Source organism: Nomascus leucogenys, chromosome 10, assembly GCF_006542625.1.
Source record: "Nomascus leucogenys isolate Asia chromosome 10, Asia_NLE_v1, whole genome shotgun sequence".
Lineage (NCBI taxonomy): Eukaryota > Metazoa > Chordata > Mammalia > Primates > Hylobatidae > Nomascus > Nomascus leucogenys.
This window is the reverse complement of record NC_044390.1, coordinates 99,148,340-99,171,139: the sequence shown is the minus strand read 5'-3', so window position 1 is coordinate 99,171,139 and position 22,800 is coordinate 99,148,340. Positions and strand designations below refer to the sequence as shown.

The 22,800-nt window shown below is 46.3% G+C and overlaps 1 protein-coding gene across 1 annotated transcript in view; it reads right to left on the bottom strand.

Moving 5' to 3' along the window:
* Window positions 1–22,345, bottom strand: part of LOC100588328 (putative EP400-like protein) — a 35,132-nt gene extending 12,787 nt beyond the window's left edge. The window contains exons 1-3 of the mRNA XM_030821709.1: window positions 22,201–22,345; window positions 2,925–3,098; window positions 1,790–2,527 (exon numbers count right to left, since the gene is read on the bottom strand). Coding sequence (XP_030677569.1) covers window positions 1,790–2,527; window positions 2,925–3,074 — 888 coding nt within the window. The 5' untranslated portion in view covers window positions 3,075–3,098; window positions 22,201–22,345. The remainder of the gene's footprint in view (window positions 1–1,789; window positions 2,528–2,924; window positions 3,099–22,200) is intronic.
* Between the last annotated feature and the right edge of the window lie 455 nt (window positions 22,346–22,800).

Genomic DNA, 22,800 nt, shown 5'->3' with positions numbered 1-22,800 from the left:
AATATTCACAAAAAACCCAAATGTTAGTCAACTTCCTAAAACATAGATTCCTAAGATGCTAGTCAGGTTCTATAAAAACTTATTTCTATCATTTAGAAGTAAACTTTAATACAATGATTAACTTACTCTTCATGTGACTATCAAAGCTGTCAGACTGCTTATCTGCAGTATTTCTTAACTGAATGCCATCATGACCTTTCTAAGGAGACCTTCAGCTGATCCCATAAGACCTGCAGGCTGCGGTACCTCAGCTGTGGCGTGCTTCAAGACGCTTCCATGAAGATATTCTCCTCAACCTATGAATACCTTACAGGCAAGTTTCCTAGTTTCCACACATAGTAAATGTTTAAAATAATTGCTTTCTAATTTTATGGCATTATAGGGATAGGGCAGTTCATATGAAGTTATTTTTATAAATTTTATTGAGGATCCCCTTGGGGGTCAATTTACAAACAGTCTCCATGTATACTCTAAAAAAATTATTCTTTGTTGAAAGTTTTTACACACACATATGTATACATGTGTGTTATACACTTAAACAGGCTAATTTGTATTGTTAATTTGAATAGTTCACGTTCTTCACTTATAATTATTTTATTTATTTATTGTCTTCTAAGAAAAAAGGTAGTAACTCTTCATATAATTGTGGATTTAAAAACTGCTCCCTAGGAGGCCAAGGTGGATAGATCACAAGGTCAGGAGTTCGAGACCAGCCTGGCCAACATGGTGAAACCCCATCTCTACTAAAAATACAAAAAATTAGCCGGGCGTGCTGGCGGGTGCCTGTAATCCCAGCTACTTGGGAGGCTGAAGCAGGAGAATTGCTTGAACCAGGGAGGTGGAGGTTGCAGTGAGCCCAGATCATGCCACTGCACTCCAGCCGGGGCGACAGTGCGAGACTCCGTCTCAAAAGCAAAAAACAAAACAAAACAAAACAAAAAAACTGCTCCCTTGAAATTCTATAAATAGGCCACACATGGTGGCTCATGCCTGTAATCCCAGCACTTTGGGAAGCTGAGGCGGGCTGATCACTTGAGGCCAGGAGTTCAAGACCAGCCTGGCCAATATGGTGAAACCCTGTCTCTACTAAAAATACAAAAACATTAGCCGGGCGTGGTGGCACATGCCTGTAATCCTAGCTACTCAGGAGGCTGAGGCATGAGAATTGCTTGAATCTGGGAGGCGTAGGTTGCAGTGAGCTGAGATCGCACCACTGCACTCCAGCCTGGGCGACAGAGCAAGACTTTGTCACAAAAAAAAGAAAGAAAGAAAATGAAATTCTATAAATTTTTGCTCTGTATATTCTGAGTCTAAGTTAGAGCTGTAACTTGTTCAGAAACTCTTGACATTGAGATGTGTGTTCAGGAACCTTGGAACCTTGGCTTTGAGCCCAGCCAGCCCTGACTGCAGGTGGCTGGCAAGGGTGGATTCTGGGGTTCTCATCTTGCACGGCACAACCATTTAGGAGCAGGCAAATGTGGTGGCATTCCAAGAAAGGTGCCAGGACGCTGCCGCCATGAGCACCTGCCACACAGGTGCCTGACTGAACACCACTGGAGTTTCCGTGCTGCTGGGGGTTCAGCCATGTGCTGGGATCCCTAGAACCACCCTCTGTAAACGTGGGGAGCCTCTGAGAGACTTTAAACCACTACTCACAGCCACAGTGTGTTTTAAAAGTGAACTGCCTAGAACGCATGCTCTGAGATGGTAAGCTCTGCGTTGCACCTGCACGCAGCGTAAGCCCTGAGCTCTGCTTCCCATGACAAGAACCAAAACAGAGAACTGTTACCTCATCATTAATGACTTCAAAGTGCTCCTCCTCCTCCTCTTCAACGTCCAAATCATTCTGCCTAAGATATGCTTGTAATAGGGTATAATGTTTCTTCTTGAAAGCTAAGAAATCCATCATGTTCCCTTGAAAGTGTTGCAAGAAAAACAGTTCAATCAAATACTCCTTGAAGACCTCCTTCAGAGCCTGCATCTCCTGGTAATGATAGTCCAGGCACTGCTTCCTCATCTGTGCCATCTCCGGAGAGGCTGGGGGAATCTCCTCTAACTTCTTGGGAGCCTTCTTCATTCCCGTGTTCCCCACAGACGTGAGTGGGAGGCTGGAAAGGCCTGGGGGCACGGCAGTCCTGGAAGGGCTGGTGGGTGGCAGGCGGGCCATCATCCCAAACCCCGCTGCGCCCCCAGCCCCAGGGAGCAGCATGCCGGGCGTCCTCTCGAAGCCCAGGGACCGGGGCAGCGGCGGCCCCTGCAGCACCTGCTGCTGCTGAACCAGCTGGCCCTGTATGATGCTGCTGATCTGTGGTGGCAAGTTAGCCATGGTGATGTGGCTTGGGCTGGCCAGGGGCTGCAGGCCAGCCCCACCCGCGGCTGCAGGGCTCTGGGGTCCCAGGTGGTGGATGGTGCCCCCTGACTGTGTGTGGGGCTGGGAAGGTCTCCATTCTCGGACTGTGATGGGTGTACCCGGGTGCTGGAGCTGAACCTGGGCTCCCTGGGCGATCTGGGTGAGTCCTGACCCATCCTGAAACACAAAGTGTCCGCCACTGGATGGGCTCAAGCTGATCTGCCTCACCAGCACACTGGCATCCACGAAGCCCCCCGTAGGGCTGCTGCTGCAGAGGCCCAGCCCAGGGCCAGGGGCACCTGCACGCACATTCTGCAGGGCCTGCCCTGGCCCAGGACTGGGCTGTGTGGGGCTCTGGGTCTGGACCTGCTGGGACATGGGGACGTGACCTGAATGCACCACGGAGACCTGTGCTCAAACTGCCACAGCTGAGCGCTGCCAAACTGGAAGCCTGGAGAGGTGGGACTGGGGAGCGGCAGTGGGGCCAGCGTGACCTGTGGGCTTCCCTCAAGCCCAGGGCCCACGCCCTGCAGGTCAACATTCATGTTCTGCCCACCCGCGGGGCCCCTCTCACCATCAGCTGCTGCAGTTGGTGGCTGGGGGATGGCAGCGTGAGGGGCGGGGATGGCTGGGAACATGCTGGTTGCTCCTCGCCCGCACCAGGGCAGGCCCCAGGCCACTGGACATGGCGCTGGCTGCTCTGAGAGCTGCTGATGCGCTGCATGACTGCGTCTTCAGGAAATGCTCCCTAAACAAATGCAGAAAAGTTAGAGTTGAGTGAGGTGAGCTCCTTGCCCGGGCACCTTTCGGAGCCTGCACAGGTGTCTGGAAAGGTAGCTCAGGAGGGGCCAATGCGGGCCCAGCAAACCCCAGGCACGAGACTGCTACCCAGGGCAAAAAAGGCTCAGATCAGAATATCTGCTCAGTGAGAGATGTTCCGCGAGCTTCCCTGCCTCACACTTTTCTTGAACTGAAGTATTAATACCTGCCTAATCCAAGTCTACTGCAAGGGGCTGAAAGTGTTGGCAATGAAGAGCATGGGAGTGGGGAGAAGGGAGAGAAGCACAGCACAGCAGGGCATCCCCAGTGGGTGGCAAACGGTGGCTCAGGGTCACAAAGGTTCTCCACGCCCCTTACATGATCTCATTTAGTTTTCACAGTTATGCCATGGGGTCACTCCTATTGATAGCCCATTTACACAGAGAGACACTGAGACAGCGAGCAATGAGCTCCCTGGGCTGTAGGGTCCAGCCCTACGGGGCTTAGCGGGTGTTCTCCCCGTGTGCGGACACAAGAGATGGTAATAAATAAAGACACAAGACAAAAAAAGAGAAAGCAGCTGGGCCGGGGGGACCACTACCATCAAGACTCGGAGACCGGTAGTGGCCCCGAACGGCTGGGCGCGCTGATATTTACTGCATACAAGACAAGGGGGCAGGGTAAGGAGGGTGAGGCGTCCAAGTGATTGACAAGGTGAAGCAAGTCACGTGATCATAGGACAGGGGGCCCTTCCCTTTTAGGCAGCCGAAGCAGAGAGAGAAGGCAGCAAATGTCTACATTTTCTTCTCGGCACTTATAAGAAGGATCAAAGACTTTAAGACTTCCACTATTTCTTCCACTGCTATCTACTAAGAACTCCAAAGAGGAACCAGGAATATGGGAGGAGCATGAAAGTGGACAAGGAGTGTGACCATTGAAGCACCACAGGGAGGGGTTTAGGCCTCTGGATGACTGCGGCCAGGCCTGGATAATATCCAGCCTCCCACAAGAAGCTGGTGGAGCAGAGTGTTCCCTGACTCCTCCAAGGAAAGGAGACTCCCTTTCACGGTCTGCTAAGTAACAGGTGCCTTCCCAGGCACTGGCGTTACTGCTTGACCAAGGAGCCCTCAAGCGGCCCTTACGTGGGCATGACAGAGGGCTCACCTCTTGCCTTCTAGGTCACATCTCACAATGTCCCTTCAGCACCTGACCCTATACCCGCAGGCTATTCCTAGGTTATATTAGTAATGCAACAAAGAGTAATATTAAAAGCTAATGATTAATAATGTTTATAATAATGATTGATAATTGTCCATGATCATCTCTATATCTAATTCGTACTATGACTACTCTTATTCTAACTATTTTCTTTATTATACTGAAACAGTTTGTGCCTTCAGTCTCTTGCCTCGGCACTTAGGTAATCTTTCGCCCACATCGGGCCAAGCTACGAAGTGGTGGAGCCATCGTCCGGCTCCAGGACACGGGCTCCGAGGCCCATGGGCCTCACTATAGGCCAACACCGTGCACAGGTCCTGAGCCTGCCCCTGAGTCTGGGACTTGGACACTACCAACCCCAGTGCTAAAACATCAGTTCCACGGATTGCATCCTGCATGAAGACTGAACACTTGATTGGCGGTTTTCAGCATTTAATTTGTCCTGAAGGACTCAGTGCATACTGCCTGGTAGAAAAAGGCAAAGGGAATCTGTTTCAGAAGTAGTCATTCCAGAGACAGGCTGGAAACGCCGGCACAGAGTGGACCTGAGGCACTCCAGGTGTGGCCTGACCCCGGCAGGGAGGAGAGTCCAGCTCCCACCTTCCTACCCTGACAGTAGACCCCAACTGCCACGTTTCTTAATGAAGGACAATGAAGGACATGTATTATAGACAAATGCATTTTATGGACAGCTTAGACCTGATGTCTTTTCCATCATCACCACCATAGAAATTCAAGGAAAACATTCAAAAAGCTGCAAAGATACCACCCACTACAGAAGCCGCCTCTCCTAACGCCTGATGCTCAGGGACACGGCAGACAGTGCTTACGTGAAAACGGTGCAAGCTCACATTCAGCACGAGGTGTGGCGAGCCAGGCAGGCACGAAGTGACGCTTGCCAGCAAAACCATTATAAAGAGTGCTTGATAAACACACTGTTTATGTTTGATTTTAAATGGAAAAATTCAAGATCCAAAATTATGTAATTTTAAAGATGTAATAAAAAGACTCAAAATGTGTCCAGAGGTGGTGGTCTGTGGGTTAGGTGGATTATAATGATTTTTTCCCTTTTTATACTTTTTTGTGCTTTCTAGATGTTCTATAGTTACTATGTGGTATTTTTATATCCACACAGAAAAAAAGGCATCTTTATAAAAAGTGCTTTTCCTGGCCAGGCATAGTGGCTCACGCCTGTAATCCCAGCACTTTGGGAGGCCGAGGCAGGCGGATCATGAGGTCAAGAGATCGAGACCATCTGGCCAACATGGTGAAACCCCGTCTGTACTAAAAATACAAAAATTAGCTGGCATGGTGGCAGGTACCTGGAGTCCCAGCTACTCGGGAGGCTGAGGCAGGAGAATCACTTGAACCCGGGAGGTGGAGGTTGCAGTGAGCCGAGATCACACCACTGCACTCCAGCCTGGCAACAGAGCAAGACTCTGTCTCAAAAAAACAAAAAAAAAAGTGCTTTTGCTTACTAGTAAACTCTTCTTCCAGGTGTGCAAAGTTTGCACATGAGGGACTGTAATCTAGTAAAATAATAATTAGAAGATGCATAGAAGATACAAGGCAAAAATTTATGTGTACATTATTTCTAACTCAGAACACCTTTTCCTATGGAAATGCAATGACTATAGTCTCTTTCTAAGATAAGACAGATCAGTGGCTCTGTACTTCGGAAGACTGTGCCCACAGGGGACATCAGGCAATGTCTGGAGGCATTTTTGGTTGTCACAACTGATAAGGGTAGGAGCACTACTGGTATCTGGTGGGTAGAGGCCTGGAGGTCTCTAACCATCCTACAACACACAGCACGGCCCCACCATGAGGAATCTTCTGGCCCCAAATGTGAACCACCTGAGGCTGAGAACCCAAGACAGAGGAGGTGGCCCTGTGGGGCTGATCGGCCACACCATCTGCACCGTGTGTCCAGGGCTGAGCGAGAGCATCTCCTTGCAGTCAGGCCACCCAAGCACACAAGGATGCAGCCTGGCCCTCAGTGGCAGCCAGACTGACCCCTGCTCTTCAACTTGTTGACCGGGAGGGGGCCACTGACACTCCTGAGAATCTGGTGAAAGCTGTGGACTGTTCTTACCAAACACACCTCACAGCCACAAGTTTTACATGTTTACACAAAAGGGACTCCAGCAAGGGAATGAGGCCAAGGGAGCTAGTGACTCCTCATGGGGCAGAAGGGCAGCTGGAGCCCCCATGAGAAAGCCCAGCCTAGGCGGGCCGGCCAGCAGGACCAATGGTGGGCAAGAGTCCTAAGTGGACCACAGAAGGTCTGGGGTTAGCAGGCAGTGCCTGGGCTCTGGGGAGGCCAGATGAGGGGAACAGCGAGTCGGAGTGCACAGGAGCCTGTGCTTGTACCTGGGAGGAGGGGGCAGTCCTCTTCCATGACTGCTCCCTGTGACAGGACTCCCACCACAGCAACGCTCGGAAAGAGGACAGTGCACACGTCCCCTTCCCACAGCCCTAGTCAGAGCCTCCCGCCAGCCCTGATCACAACACAAAGGGCTGGCGGTGTCTCCGTGCCTGTGTGCCCTAGGCACACACACAGTCGTCTCCAGACACCGCCTTGGCCGCTGGTAGAGTCTACGCGAGGGCAGTTAACACACGGCCAAACTGGAACTCTCCGCCCCACCAGAGGTTTCTGCGGTCTCCATGCAGCAGACATCCTTGGGAGCCCCCAGGCTGCTGCGCAGGGCTTCCTCCTCAGTTCAGATGCTCCTCCACAGATGGTGCTTTTCCTGAGGTGGAGTGCAGCAGAGGACCCTTCCTGTCACCCTACACTGACGCAGGCCTGAAACCAGAAAAGGGGCTCAGAATACTCAGGGGGCACAACAGAGCTGCAGCAGGGAGAAGGAAGAGGGGAGCCCTCCCCGGGCCATGCAGGCAGGCCAGCAATACTCAGTATGTGTGCTGGAGGAAGCAAAGGCCAACCAGCAGTTCATCCATATTCGTTGTATTAGAGTGAACTTAGTGTATTAGAGTGAATCCCAGCACTTTGGGAGGCTGAAGCAGGTGGATCACTTGAGGTCGGGAGTTTGAGACCAGCCTGGCCAACATGGCGAAACCCCATCTCTACTAAAAATACAAAAATTAGCCAGGCGTCGTGGCACATGCCTGTAATCCCAGCTACTTGGGAGGCTGAGGCAGGAGAATTGCTTGAACCCCTGGGAGGCGGAGGTTGTAGTGAACTGAGATCAGGCCACTGCACTCCAGCCTGAGCGACAGAGCAAGACTCTGGTCTAAAAAAAAAAAAAAAGACAAAATATTTTTCCAAATGTACAAAACTGAAAGAATTTACCACCAGCAGATGTGCAGTACAAGAAATGAAGGACATACTTTAGGAATAAGGAAAACAGATCCAAACAGATCTATACAGTAAACTTGGGAAGAAGAAAAATTCCTCGACCTGATAAAGAATCTCAGTGGCTACAACAGCTAATATGATACTCGATGGTAAAAGCCTGAAAGATTTCCCTCTAAGACAGAAATAAGGAACGGATGTAATATGGTTTGGATCTGTGTCCCCACCAAACCTCATGTCAAATTGTAATCCCCAGTGTTGGAGGAAGGGTCGGATGGGAGGTGACTGGATCATGGGGGCAGTTTCTCATAGTGTTACACCATCCCCCTTGGTCGCAACAGTGAGTTCTCATGAGATCTGGTCATTTAAAAGTGTGTATCACCAGCCAGGCATGGTGGCTCATGCCTGTAATCCCAGCAGTTTGGGAGGCCGAGGCGAGTGGATCACTTGAGGTCAGGAGTTAGAGACCAGCCTGGCCAACTTGGCAAAACCCCGTCTCTACTAAAAATAAAAAATTAGCCAGGCGTGGTGGTGCACACCTGTAATCCCAGCTACTCAGGAGGCTGAGGCAGGAGAATCACTTGAACCTGGGAGAGGCAGAGGTTGTAGTGAGCCAATATCACATCACTGCACTCCAGCCTGGGTGACAGAGTGAGACTCTGTCTAAAAGAAAAAAGTGTGCATCACCTCCCCTTCTCTCTCTTACTCCTGCTTTGGCCATGTCAAGTGTTCACTCCCCCTTTGCCTTCTGCCGGGATTGTAAGTTGCTGAGGCCTCCCCAGAAGCTGAGCAGATGCCAGCATCATGCTTCCTGTACAGCCTGCAGAACCGTGAGCCAATTAAACCTGTTTTCTTTATAAATTACCCAGTCTCAGGTATTTCTTTATAGCGGTGTGAGAACGAACTAATACAGGATGTCCTCTCTCAGTACTTGTACTTAGCATGGGGATTCCAGCAGCACAGTCAGTCAAGAAAAATAAATAAAACACATACAGATTGTAAGGGGAAGAGATTAAAGCCCTTCATTCTCAGGCAAAATAATCATCTATAAGAAAATCCTGCCAGGCACAGTAGCTCACGCCTGCAATCCCAGCACTTTGGGAGGCCAAGGCAGAAGGAACACTTGAACCAATGAATTCAAGACCAGCCTGGGAAACAGAGTAAGACCCCATCCCTACAAAAATAAAAAAATTAGCTGGGGGTGGTGGTATACACCTGTAGTCCCAGCTGCTTGGGAGGCTGTAGTGGGAGGATCACTTGAGCCCAGGAGATAGAGGTTGCAGCGAGCTATAATTGTGCCCCTGTACTTTAGCCTGGGAGACAGAGTAAGACCCTGTCTCAAAAAAAAAGTATTTCAAAAAATATAAAATACTCAAGAATAAATCTGATAGATGTGCAAGACCTGTACACCAAAACCACAAAACGCTGCAGAGAGAAAATTTTAAAGACATTAATAATGTTCATGAATCAGAAGACTCAGTATTGTTAATATGCCAGTTCTCCCAAAATTGATCTAAAAATTGAATGTAATGTCAATCAAAACCCCAAGAGGCTTTTAACAGAAATTGAGAAGCAGATTTTAAAGTTCATAAGGAAATGCAAAGAACCTAGAAGAGCCAAAATTATGAAAAAGACAAAAAGATTTTGATTTCCTGACTTTAACATGTATTATAAAGCCATAGCAATTAAGATAGCATGGAAATCGAACAATCTTACAGAATACCAGAAATAGATTCACATATACATGGTTAATAAATTTTCAACAAAGAGGCAAAGATCATAAAGTGGAGAAAGGATGTTTTCAAATATGATGCTGAAACAGTTAGATATGCAACAGACCAAAAAAATTTCAAAATGGATTGTAGACCTAAATGTGAAATCTAAAACCAAAAACTTTCTAGAAGGAAATATAGAAAAAAAATCTTTGTGTGCGATCTTTGTAATTCTGGGTTAGGCAAAGATTTTTCAGATACAATAGCATGATTCATACAAGAAAAAACTGGTAAGTTAGGCTTCATGAAAATTAAAACTTCTGCTCCTGAAAAAGACACTGTTAAGATAACCACAGACTAGAAAATATTTTCAAATCACATATCTGACACAGAACTTCTATCTAGAATTCTCCAACTCAGGTTTTTTTTTTTAATTTCACCAGGCAAAAGATGTCAACAGACACTGTCAAAGAAAAATGGATAGAAAATAAGCACATGAAAAGATGCTCAACATCATTAGTGATTAGGAAAATGCAATTAAAACCACAGTGAGATACTCCTACAGGCCTTACTAAGACGGCTAAAGACCGATCATGCCAAGTGCTGGCTGCTAAGGATGTGGAGAAACTGGAACCTTCATATACCACTAGGGGGCATGTAAAATGGTCCACACACTTTGGGAGACGGTTTGGCAATTTCTTAAAAAGGTAAACACTTGCCATATAATCCAGCCATTCCACTCCTAGGTACTTACCCAAGAAAAGAGACAGCATGTGTCCACACAAAGTCTTGTAAGTGCATGTTCTTCCTAGGCTTATGTGTGAGATTCAAAAACTGGAAACAACCCAAATGTCCACTGACAGGTGAATGGATAAAAAAATTATGATCTATCCTTACATGGAATATATTTGGAATATCATTCAGCAATAAAAAGGAATGAACTGGTGATACATGCAAAAAGATGAATGAACCTTTAAAAAAAAGTTAAGTGAAGAAGCCAGACACAAAAGAGGACACTGTTCCTAATTCCACTATAAGGAATTCTAGAAAAGGCAAATTATGTGACAGCAGATCAGCGCTTGCCTGGGGCTGGGCCTCAGGCGGGAAAGATGGCAAAGGGATGCAAGGGCCCTCTAGGGTGAGGAAAACACCCTAAAAGGCTGCTCTGCAACCACGTGGTGAATACTTACTAGGATTCAACAAAGAGTACACTTAAAGTGAGTGAATTTTATGGTAGGTAACTTATACCTAAATGAAGCTATTTTTAAAGTATAGTGGATAAATATGCATTTATATTTTTAGTTGACTATTTTATCTATTTTTTTTTAAAGGCTGGTGCCTGGACTGTTAGAAATACAAAATGCTTGTTCCCCGGTGCCACAAAGAAATAGCACTTGAACATAAATTTAATTTTCTTAGCAAGGCAGTTTTTACTTTCTGCAGAAAGGGTGATCCTCGCAGATGGAACAATGGCGAGAGCACACCTGGACAAGGGAGGGGCAGGAGTTCTTATCCCTGAGGCAGGTAGTCCCTTCTGCTGTGTCGTTTCCTCATTGGCTACGGTTGGACCACACAGTCTAAGCTAATTCCAACTGGCTATTTTAAAAAGAGCAGGAGTACGAGCCGGAGTGGCGGGGTGAGTAGTTTGGTGGGAAGGACGGTTAGGTAGAGGTAACTAAAGGTGACTCAAGTCAAAGCAGGTGACCGAGATGAGTCAGGATGGAGCAGGTGACCAGGGGAACAGATGTGAACTACTGATTAGGACTGGCGGGAAAGTTGTTTACTGAAACTAGAGGCAAGGGGATGAAGAGAACCAGCAAGTTAAACTTTAAAATGGAGAATCAAAGAATAAGAAAACAGAACAGACTGACATACTGATTCTTTGAAGAGAAACTTGGAATTCACTATATTTAACAGAACTCTTTATTTCTAGGAATCAAGTGTGCTCAGAAAATCAAAGATGCAATGGAGAGTCTGAAGCTATGATTCTGTCTCACTGTTAGAACAGGATTAGTAGGGAGAATGAGACAAACAGAATATAAATCAATTGAAGTATAAAAAGAGATTTTTCCTGAAGAGAAAGGCTGAATAAAATTTTTTAAAAGATAGATTGATAGAAAAAGAAAAACAAAGACAGGTGAGGTGGCTCATGCCTGTAATCCCAGCACTCTGGGAGGCTGAGGTGGGCAGATCACCTGAGGTCGGAAGTTCGAGACCAGCCTGACCAACATGGAGAAACCCCATCTCTATTAAAAATACAAAACATTAGCCGGGTGTGGTGGCACATGCCTGTAATCCCAGCTACTCAGGAGGCTGAGGCAGAAGAATCACTTGAACCCGGGAGGTGGAGGTTGTGGTGAGCCAAGATTGCACCACTGCACTCCAGCCTGGGCAACAAGAACAAAACTCCATCTCAAAAAAAAAAAAAAAAAGAAAAAGAAGAAAAAAGAAAAAGATATTTCCTGAAGAGAAAGGCTGAATAAAATTTTTTAAAAGAAAGATTGGATAGAAAAAAAAAAAACAACAAGGCCGGTCACGGTGGCTCACACCTGTAATCCCAGCACTTTGGGAGGCTGAGGTGGATGGATCGCTTGAAGTGAGGAGTTCGAGACCAGCCTGGCCAACATGGTGAAACCCAGTCTCTATTAAAAATACAAAAATTAGCCAGGCATGGTGGCACATGCCTGTAATTCCAGCTACTCTGGAGGCTGAGGCAGGAGAATTGCTTGAACCTGGGAGGCGGAGGTTGCAGTGAGCTGATAGCGCCAATGCACTCCAGCCTGGGCGACAGAGCAAGACTCCATCAAAAGAAAGAAGAGAAGAGAGGAGAGGAGAGGGGAGGGGAGGGGGGGGGGAGAGGAGAGGTGAGGAGGGAAGAGGGGAGGGGAGGAGGGAAGAGGGGAAGGGAGGAGGGAAGAGGGGAGGGGAGGAGGGAAGAGGGGAGGGGAGGAGGGAAGAGGGGAGGGGGGAAGGCAGGGGAGAGGGAAGGGGAGGGGAGGAGGGGAGGGGAAGTGACGGTGGAGAGGGGATGGGGGAGGGCAGGGGAAGGGAGGGGGGAAGGGGAAGGGAGCCCAGGACAAGCAGCAGAGGCATGGCTCAAAGCCTGAAACTGGCGGGGACCCCATTGGCAGGCAGCCAGCTTCAGCTCTGGAACCCGCTGAGGAAGGTTCTGCGTGAAACAAAGGTGGGCACAGGGGAGCTGGAGAGGACACACTCAGGCCCAGAAGCGCCGGCCACAGTCAGCCCGTCTCAAGCAGCTCTGCGTCCAGCCAGGCACACCCAGTTCCAAGGACACCTGGCAAGAATTCCAACTGCCTCTCTCTCCAAGAGCCACAGTAGTACAGTCAACATGAGCAAAACAAAATTCACGGCAAACACATAGAACAGGACAAAAAGAAGCCTTATGTACTGATTAAAGCTGCAACTCGGCAGGGTATGTGATGGCACCTGTGGTCCCAAATACTTGGGAGGCTGAGGCAGGAAGATCACTTGAGCCTGGGAGTTGGAGGCTGCCGTAAGCTATGATCATGCCACTGCACTCCAGCCTGGGTGACAGAGCAAGATCCTGTCTCTAAAATATACTAATAAAATTTTAAAAAGTTTAAACTCACAAATTATACATGACATACATAAATCTTTATAAACCAACATTATAGCAACCAAATGCATGAAAACAAAATTTCCTAGGAGAACTTGATTTTAAAACCAAAACCAAAAAAAAGAAAAAAAACCCACTTAGAATGAAAGACTGTAAAACACCTCTTTCAAAACCTGATTGATCAAATCGGACAAAAATAAAGAATGGAATACAACGCAACAAAATAAATAATATGCTTGCTATAAAACTTTGTACTTGGCCAGGCACAGTGGCTCACGCCTGTAATCCCAGCACTTTGGGAGGCTGAGGTGGGCGGATCATGAAGTCAGGAGTTCCAGACAAGCGTGGCCAACATGGTGAAACCCTGTCTCTACTAAAAACACAAAAATTAGCCGGGCGTGGTGGCGGGCGCCTGTAGCCCCAGCTACTTGGGAGGCTGAGGCAGGAGAACGGCGTGAACCCGGGAGGCGGAGCTTGCAGTGAGCCGAGATCGTGCCACTGCACTCCAGCCTGGGAGACAGAGCAAGACTCCGTCTCAAAAAAAAAAAAAAAAAAAAAAGACAAATGTTGGGAATTAAAATATATAGCCATAGTTATAGAACAGATTACAATAGTTAGGAGGCAATGCTTAACTCCATGGTGATTACCTGGAATATCTACAAAAAAAAAAAATCACTTTCCTACTAAACATAAACTAAAAAAATTGCCCCAAGGAGGACAGAAAAGTGACCAAAAACCACCAAAAAGAAATCAGGCCGGGCGCGGTGGCTCACACCTGTAATCCCAGCACTTTGGGAGGCCGAGGCGGGCGGATCACGAGGTCAGGAGATCAAGACCAGCCTGACTAACACGGTGAAACCCCGTCTCTACTAAAAATACAAAAAATTAGCTGGGCGTGGTGGCGGGCGCCTGTAGTCCCAGCTACTCGGGAGGCTGAGGCAGGAGAATGGCATGAATCCGGGAGGCAGAGCTTGTAGTGAGCCGGGATCATGCCACTGCACTCCAGCCTGGGCGACAGAGCGAGACTCCATCTCAAAAAAAAAAAAAAAAAAAAAATCTAAAAGAAAATTAAATATCTATTGTTTTAAAAGACTCTAAGAGACAATGGAATTTTACTTAACTGAGCTCTATTTAACCTTTAAAGCTCAAGTAATTCCTATGCTATTTAAGTATTTCAAGTTTATGGAAAAAATAGAAATCTCTCTAATTCACTTTACAAAATTAGCATTTAATACCCAAACCTGACAGATAGTACAAAAAGGCAATAAACTTATAAGAATTTTGCATATGTGTGGTATAAAAATTATTTTAAAAAATTCATAAATAGAACCGAGCATACACTCAAAGAAAAACACGCTGTCAAAGGGGAGGCATTCCAGTAATTCAGGGAGTGGGCCAGTATCAGGAAACCTACAAACTTTACCATCATTTTAAAGCTAAAAGCCACTAAATGAAAAAATGATATAAAATTTAGCAGTTCTTCCGAATAATAATTCAAAGTAAAACACATATCAAAGGAAACAAATTGAACATAATATTTTAAAAACTAGCTCCCAAAACTCACCAGCAATAATCATATTAAATGTTGATATGCAGAAACTAATTCCATTAAATCAAGAACACAAGGATGCAAATGTCACCATTTCTATGTAGCACTTCAAGAGAGGTTTTAGCAGTTAAAAAGAAACATGAACTGAGTAATGAAGGAAGGGAATACAATTTGTTATTATTATTTACATATATATTTTTTAGAGATGGGGTCTCACTCTGTTGCCCAGGCTGAAGTACAGTGGCACAATCTTGGCTCACTGCAGCCCTGACCTCACAGGCTCCAGTGATCCTCCCACCTCAGCCTCCCAAGTAGCTGGGACTACAGGCACGAGCCACCACACCCAGCTAATTTTTAAATTTTTTGTAGAGACAGGGTTTCGTCATGTTGCCCAGGCTGGTCTCAAACTCCTGGGCTCAAGTGATCCTCCTGCCTCAGCCTCCCAAAGTGCTGGGGTTACAGGCATGAGCCACCGCACCTGTCCTGATATTATATTTATTTGTATATGATACAATTGTATGCCTACGATACCCACGAGACCAAAACTTGTAAGAATAACAATTCGGCCAGGCACAATGGCTCACACCAGTAATCCCAGCACTTTGGGAGGCTGAGGTGGGTAGACTGCCTGAGGTCAAGAGTTTGAGACCAGCCTGGCCAACATGGTGAAACCCCGTCTCTACTAAAAATACAAAAAATTAGCCAGGTGTGGTGGTGAGTGCCTGTAATCCCAGCTACTCTGGAGGCTGAGGCAGGAGAATTGCTTGAACCTGTGAGGCGGAGGTTGCAGTGAGCAGATATTGCACCATTGCACTCCATCCTGGGTGACAGAGTGAGACTCGGCCTTAAAAAAAAAAAAAAAATAACAATTTTGTTGAGGTGCCTGCAATCAAGATAAATACAGAAAAATCAACAGGCTTTTTTTTTTTTATGTCAGCAATAGACAACTGAAATGGAAATTTTAAGATGTCCCATTCAAAGGCCACAAAAACTATAAAATACCAGTGTACATTTACCAAGTACATTACCAGGAAGTACATTTACCAAGAAGTACATTTACCAAGAAGAGAAATAAACTATATAATGTCATTAAAGGACATTAAAAAATACATGAATAAGGCCGGGTGCGTTGGCTCACACCTGTAATCCTAGCACTTTGGGAGGCCAAGGCGGGCGATCACCTGAGGTTGGGAGTTCGAGACCAGCCTGACCAACATGGAGAAACCCCATCTCTACTAAAAAAAAAAAAAAAATTAGCCAACCGTGGTGGTGCATACCTGTAATCCCAGCTACTCAGGAGGCTGAGGCAGGAGAATCGCTTGAACCTGGGAGACGGGGGTTGCGGTGAGCCGAAATTGCACCACTGCACTCCAGCCTGGGCAATAAAAGCAAAACTCCATCTCAAAAAAACACGAATAAAATGAAGCAACATACCATGCTCCAGAATAAGATACACTATCATAAAATGTCATGCCTTCACAACTGAACATATACATGTAATGCAATTCCAAAGAGGATTACAATGAGTTTGGGTTTTGTTTTGCTTTAGAAATAAGAAAAAAAATTAGCTTAAAGCTCAATGAAGTGATATGTTTTTAAAGAGACAATGCTTTTTTGAAAAACATTAAGAATACAGACAAAATAAAAGAAAAACAAAATAGTAGAATTCCTGACATAGGAAAATAGTCATACTTATTCTAGAGCTTCTGTAATAAAAAAGCAATGTAGGTATATACAGCTATTGTGTAGCCATAAAAATTGAAAGTTTAAACTAAAAAAAAGTAGCATGCTCTTGGCCTCCCAAAGTACTAGGATTACAGGTGTGAGCCACCATGCCCAGCCTGAAATAATCTTTATTTGCAAATCATATAATTCTATGCCTACAAAATCCGAGATGAAAACTTATAAGAATACTTTGAATTTGGTGAAGTGTCTGTAATCAAGATAAACATACAAAAACCAACGGGTTTTTATGGAAAAAAGAAAAAGAGGAAAGAAAAAGGAAAAAGATTAAAAATGTATAGATACTTTAATGGTAGTGGCATTGGGAGAAAATATTTGCAAACCATACATTTAATAAGGGGCTAATATCCAAAATATATAAGGAACTGAAACCACTCAATAGCATGAAAACAACCTAATTTAAAAATGGGCAAAAGACCTAAATAGACATATCTCAAAAGAAGATATACAAATAGCCAAGAAATACATGAAAAAAGGCTCATCATCACTAACCATCAGGGAGATGCAAATCAAAACACAATGAGCTTATCATCTCACAACTGCTAGGATAGCTATTACCAAAAAGACAAAAGACAGTTAAATGTTGGCGAGGATATGGAGCAAAGGGACCTTTGTGCACTCTTGGTAAGAATGTAATTAGTACAGCCATTATGGAAAACAGGACAAAGCTTCCTCAAAAAAATAAAAATAGAATGAAGATATGATCCAGCAATCCCACTTCTGGGTGCACAGCCAAAGGAAACAAAACCAGGATGCTGAATAGTTATCTGTACTCACATGTTGATGGCAGCGTTATTCACAGTAGCCTAAGTACCTACCATCAGAAGAATGATTTAAAAAAGTGTCGTATATATACAACGCAAAAGAATAGTATACAGCCATTAAAAAATAAGGAAATTCTGTCATTTGCAAGGACATGGATGAGCCTGGAGGACACTGCTGAGTAAAATAAGGCAGGCGCAGAAAGATAAATACCACATGATCTCACTTATACGTGGAATCTAAAAAGGTTGAACTCATAGGAACAGAGAGAACAGTGGTTAATGGGGCCGGGGGGTGGGGAACAAGGAAAGGGGGATATTGATCAAAGGGAACAATTTCAATTAGATAGAAAGAATAAGTTTTAGTGATCTATTGCAGAGGATGATAATTATAATAAATAACAATGCATTGTATATTTCAAAATTTCTGAAAGAGTAGATTTTAAATGTTTTCACCACATAAAAATGGCATGTGAGGTGATGAGTTTGTTAATGAGCACAGTTTCATCATTCTGTAATATAAACACATTAAGACATCACGTTGTTCTTCATGAATATATAATATATACAGCAACTATTTATCAATTAAAAATTAAGGCCAGGCATGGTGGCTCATGCCTGTAGTCCCAGCACTTTGGGAGGCTGAGGCGGGCAGATCCCTTGAGGCCAGGAGTTCAAGACCAGCCTGGGCAACAGGGCAAAACCCTGTCTCTACTAAAAATACAAAAATTAGCTGTGCACTTGTGGTCCCAGCTACTCAGGAGGCTGAGGTGGGAGAATTGCTTGAGCCCGGGAGGTCAAGGTTGCAGTAAGCCAAGACTGTGTCACTGCACTCCAGCCTGGGTGACAGAGTGAGACTCTGTTTCAAAAAACTTTCCTTTAAAATTTTTAATTAAATTAAAAAAAAAGAAATGATAGTGGTAGTAGCATCTAGGGGGGAAAGGTTGTCCCCTACCTTATACCATTTCCATCAGAATAAATAACTAAATATTATCATGGAAGGAAGAGGAGGCAGGGAGGAAAGGAGGAAAACACCCCTACCTCATACCATTTCAGTCAGAATAAAGAACTAAATGTTATCCTAGAAGGAAGGAAGAGGAGGCAGGGAGGAAAGGAGGAAAATACTTTATTGGAATAATATTTAGGGGACTATCTCTACAACAGCGAGGTGGTGAAACCTTCTTAATAAGTAATGCAGGAAACCCAGATGCTGTAAAGGAAAAAATACATGACTACTTAAAAGATGTTTTAAACAAGATCAAAAGACAAAAAATAATTAGCAGAAAAATACATGCAATATTTTATGGCTTCAAAGGGTAAATATCCCTATTATACAAAGAGCTTGGCTGGTTGCGGTGGCTCACACCTGTAATCACAGCACTTTGGGAGGCCGGGGCAGCTAGATCACTTGAGGTCAGGAGTTTGAGACCAGCCTGGCCAATATGGTGAAATCCCATCTCTACTAAAAAATACAAACATTAGCCAGGTGTGGTGGTGCCCGTCTGTAATCCCAGCTACTCTGGAGGCTGAGGCAGGAGAATCACTTGAACCTAGGAGGCGGACGTTGCAATGAGCCAAGATCACGCCACTGCACTCCAGCCTGGGTGACACAGCAAGACTCCATCTCAAAAAAGAAAAAGAAAAAAAAAAAAAAGAGCTACTATAAAATAGTTAATAAAAAAAAAGAAAAGAAAAGGAAACCTCTCCAGGAAATGCGGAAGAACACAATGGAAAACTTCCAGAAGAGGCACTGCCAATGGGCCAGTCCACGAAGTGCAGCATGAGGCGCCAGCAGGACATGGCAGCACCCATTCAACAGGCAGTATGTCAGCCGGGAGCAAAGCGTCCTCCCCTTCATGGCTTCAGGAATGCAAATTGCTATAATTTTGGGAATAGATCTCTCAATAACTAATGAAATTTAAATGTTAAATATGCATACCCTTTGACCCACTAACACCATTTAGTTCCCCTTCGTGGGAATCTAGCCTACAGAAATGAAAGAAAGTGTCAGGACCCATGCATAGGAATGTGTCTCTCAGTACAAACTGTGGCAAAAAAACAGACACAAAATGAAATCCATCAATGGGGAATGGTTGACTAAATATGTTGTATCCTCAGTATGGACTATTATGTAAACATAAAAAGAATAAATTTTTGCCTGTAATCCCAGCACTTTGGGAGACTGAGGCAGGCAGATCACAAGGTCAGAAGATCGAGACCATCCTGGCTGACACCGTGAAACCCCGTCTCTACTAAAAATACAAAAAATTAGCCGGGCGTGGTGGTGGGCGCCTGTAGTCCCAGCTACTGCGGAGGCTGAGGCAGGAGAATGGCGTGAACCCAGGAGATGGAGCTTGCAGTGAGCTGAGATCGCGCCATTGCACTCCAGCCTGGGCGACAGAGCGAGACTCCATCTCAAAAAAAAAAAAAAGAATAAATTTTTATTTCCTGACATAAGCAGATGTTGAAGACATATTACTAACTGAAAAGGAAAAAAAGGTGGAGGGTGTAATTACAGCAGAAAAGGACTGAAAATGACTTATTTTTCTGTATTGTTTGAATTCTTATGAGGGTACATTTTGTAACATTAAAAAGCAAATTAAAAATATGGCTCATTCCAAGGTACAAAAAATCACTTTGGCAAATCAAAGTTTTTCAAAGTATCTTCAGACTCAAAGAAGTCCAAAAATAAGCTGGACACAAATAGACACTGTTTGTTCCTATAGCAGCTGGAATGAAACCACAGTGAAAGAGCCAGTGAAAGAGCGTTTGCTTTTCCTCCTTAGAAGGGCCTCAGCACCTGACTTTGGAGAGAGGCCATTCTTTGCCATTTTTCCTCTACATGGTGGTTGTCACTGGACTCTTAGGGGACCAAGAATCACTTTACAACATGCTGCTCTCCTATTCAAAATGGGTCATGCTCCATACTTCTCAGAGTCATCACCCAAAATCATACATTTCAATGCTTTTTCAAATATGTGAATACGACCCAAAAAATTTGTAAGCATGCCATTATCCTCCAGGCCCTTTATTACATGATCACCAACATTAAAGTCCTAACACTTAACCATTTTGTAGTAGTTATGACAACTGTTATCTTAACAGTTAACAGATCAGATGACAACGTATCCATGGCCAGGTGGGACGATGTGGACCCAGGAGGACCTAAAATCATGGCCAAGAGACCTCTGCACCACAGGCTCACTCTGTAAGGCCATCTCTCCTTGAGTGTGAGGTACTGTTGAAGGAGGGAGTTTCTACTTGTCTGTACTGTGACTGAACATGAAATACAGACTTCTATAAGTAATATATTTTTTTTGAGATGGAGTTTCGCTCTTGTTGCCCAGGCTGGAGTGCAATGGTGTGATCTCAGCTCACCACAACCTCCGCCTCCTGGGTTCAAGCGATTCTCCTGCTTCAACCTCCCAAGTAGCTGGGATTACAGGCAAGCACCACCACACCCGGCTAATTTTTTTTGTATTTTTAGTTTTTTTTTTGTATTTTTTGTATTTTTAGGGTTTCTCCATGTTGGTCAGGCTGGTCTCGAACTCCCGACCTCAGGTGATCTTCCCGCCTCAGCCTCCCAAAGTGCTGGGATTACAGGCATAAGCCACCACACCCAGCATAAATAATAATTTTTTAAAAGTGCATTAGTTTAGCAAAAACATGACAGGGATGTCAGTGAAATACCTTTGTATTACAACTGTCATTTTGTACACCTTGGACAACTCCATTCAACAAACAATTTAGTTTTGAAGTCTCAATAACATAGTTGGAAAATAAACTGCTGTAGTCTCCCCTTATCCATGGTTTCAGTAACCCTTGGTGAACTGCAGTTCAAAAACATGTGTGTAGAATACAGTAAGATATTTTAGAAGAGAGACATCACTTTCACATGACTTTTATTACAGTATATTATGACTGTTCTATTTTATTATTAGCTATTATTAATCTCTTCCTGTTTCTAGTTTATGAATTAAACTTTATCGTAGATATGGATGGATGCATAAGAAACCAGTATATATAGTGTTCACTACTATCCTTGATTTCAGGCATCCATTGAGGGTGTTGGACCGTATCCCCTGAAGATAAGGGGGGGTGACTACACGTGGATTGAGAGGTACCCTCATTGCTGCAGAGCTGTGGTAACTTGTCGTGAGCCCCCAACAGCCAGTGGTACTGCCATCCAATCTGACAGATGGAAACCAACGCCAATCAGCCTGCCTGGAGCGGTACAAACAAGCCTAGGACTCAAACTTTCAGCCAGTTAACTGTAAGTAACCCAACTTTTCGGTAAGGAGGAAATACTCACCCAGCTCTTGGGCAAGATAAGTGTCTTTATTGTAAAAGGTGTCAATTCGCAGCGTCTTTACTGTAAAGGTGGTGGTATTATTAGATTCTTTCTCTCCACTAACACAAAACTCCCAGTACCGGAAGGCGCTTGTCAGGAGCAGGACCCGCGGAGGGGTCCGTGGTCAGCTCTGGGGCGGCTGCCGAGCAGGGCAGTGTGTGGAATCAACTTCATTGCTCACGTGCAGCACACCCTAGGCGCACTCCTCTTTCCTGGAGTGCAGACCAGGCCCCGACCTCAGGGATCAGGACACCGGGGCCAAGGGGTCAAGAGGGAGAGGCGGCGTCAGCACCGTAGATAGCGGTCTCGCCAGCCTGGAACCAGGCGGGCGGCAGTGACGGGGGTGGGCACCAGGGGACGGGGTGAAGGGTCATGAGGGGAGGGGCGGTTACCGGGCCAGACGGTCACAGGGATCGTGTCACCGGGGAAGGGCTGGGAGGTCAGGGGGTTTGTGTCACGGGATGGGGGGGAGCGGTCACCAGAAAACGGGGTGATAGGGGAGAGGGTGCGGGGGAGGGAAGGCGGGAAAGGGGCAGTTACCAGGTCGCGGGGGGAGGGTTCGCAGGGGGAGGGGTGGGCGCTCCCGGGGGGTCATTTCACGGGGGAGGGTTCACTGAGGGAGGTGGGCGTTCACGGGGGATCGTGTCACGGGGAGGGGGTCCCTGAGGGAGGGGTGGGCGTTCTCCCAGCCGGGGTCACCGGGTGATGGGACGGAGAGAGGGGAGCGCGCGGCCGGGGAGCCTCGAAGGTAACCGGCGGGTGTGGGCGGTCGGGGGCCCAGGGTAGGGCCAACCCCTCACGCCCGCCACGGCCCCGGCAGCGGATACGCGGGCCGTCACTCACCGCGGCTGCCGGGCGACGCAGCCAAGGGCTCCCGGCGCGGATGAGCGCTGCGACGGCGGACGGGGCGGCGAAGCCACCACAACCGACCAAACCGGCCGGCCGACCGACGCGGAGCCAGTGCGCAAGCGCAGGAACCGGCCGGCACTGCGCAGGCGAGGCTCTGACCAATCAGCGCCCAGCGGACCCGGAGGGATGCGGCGGAGGGGCGGGGCGGACAGGGCCAGGACTCGGTCCGCGCCGGCGCGCGCCTCTGGCTCCGCCCGAAACTAGTTCGTTCATTCATTCGCACGTGGGCACTGAGTTGTATTTGCCCGCCCGCCCGCCGGACACCTGCTGAGCGCTGGTCACACTGACAAGCACAGCTAGCGGCTCCCCTCGTGGGCCCTACAGTCTAGGCGGGGAGGATAGATAAACATGCAGTTAGAAGAGCACCAGGCAAAGCAGCTGGGATGGGGCAGGCTGAGGTTTTAAATTGGGCAGGGGAGTCGGGGTGCCTAGGGAGGCGAGATGTTACGTGGGATCCGAAGATCCACAAGACTCTTGCCTGTGACCACTGAAATGGTGGGACATGTCCCTGGTTTCATCGTGTCCACGGTAGAC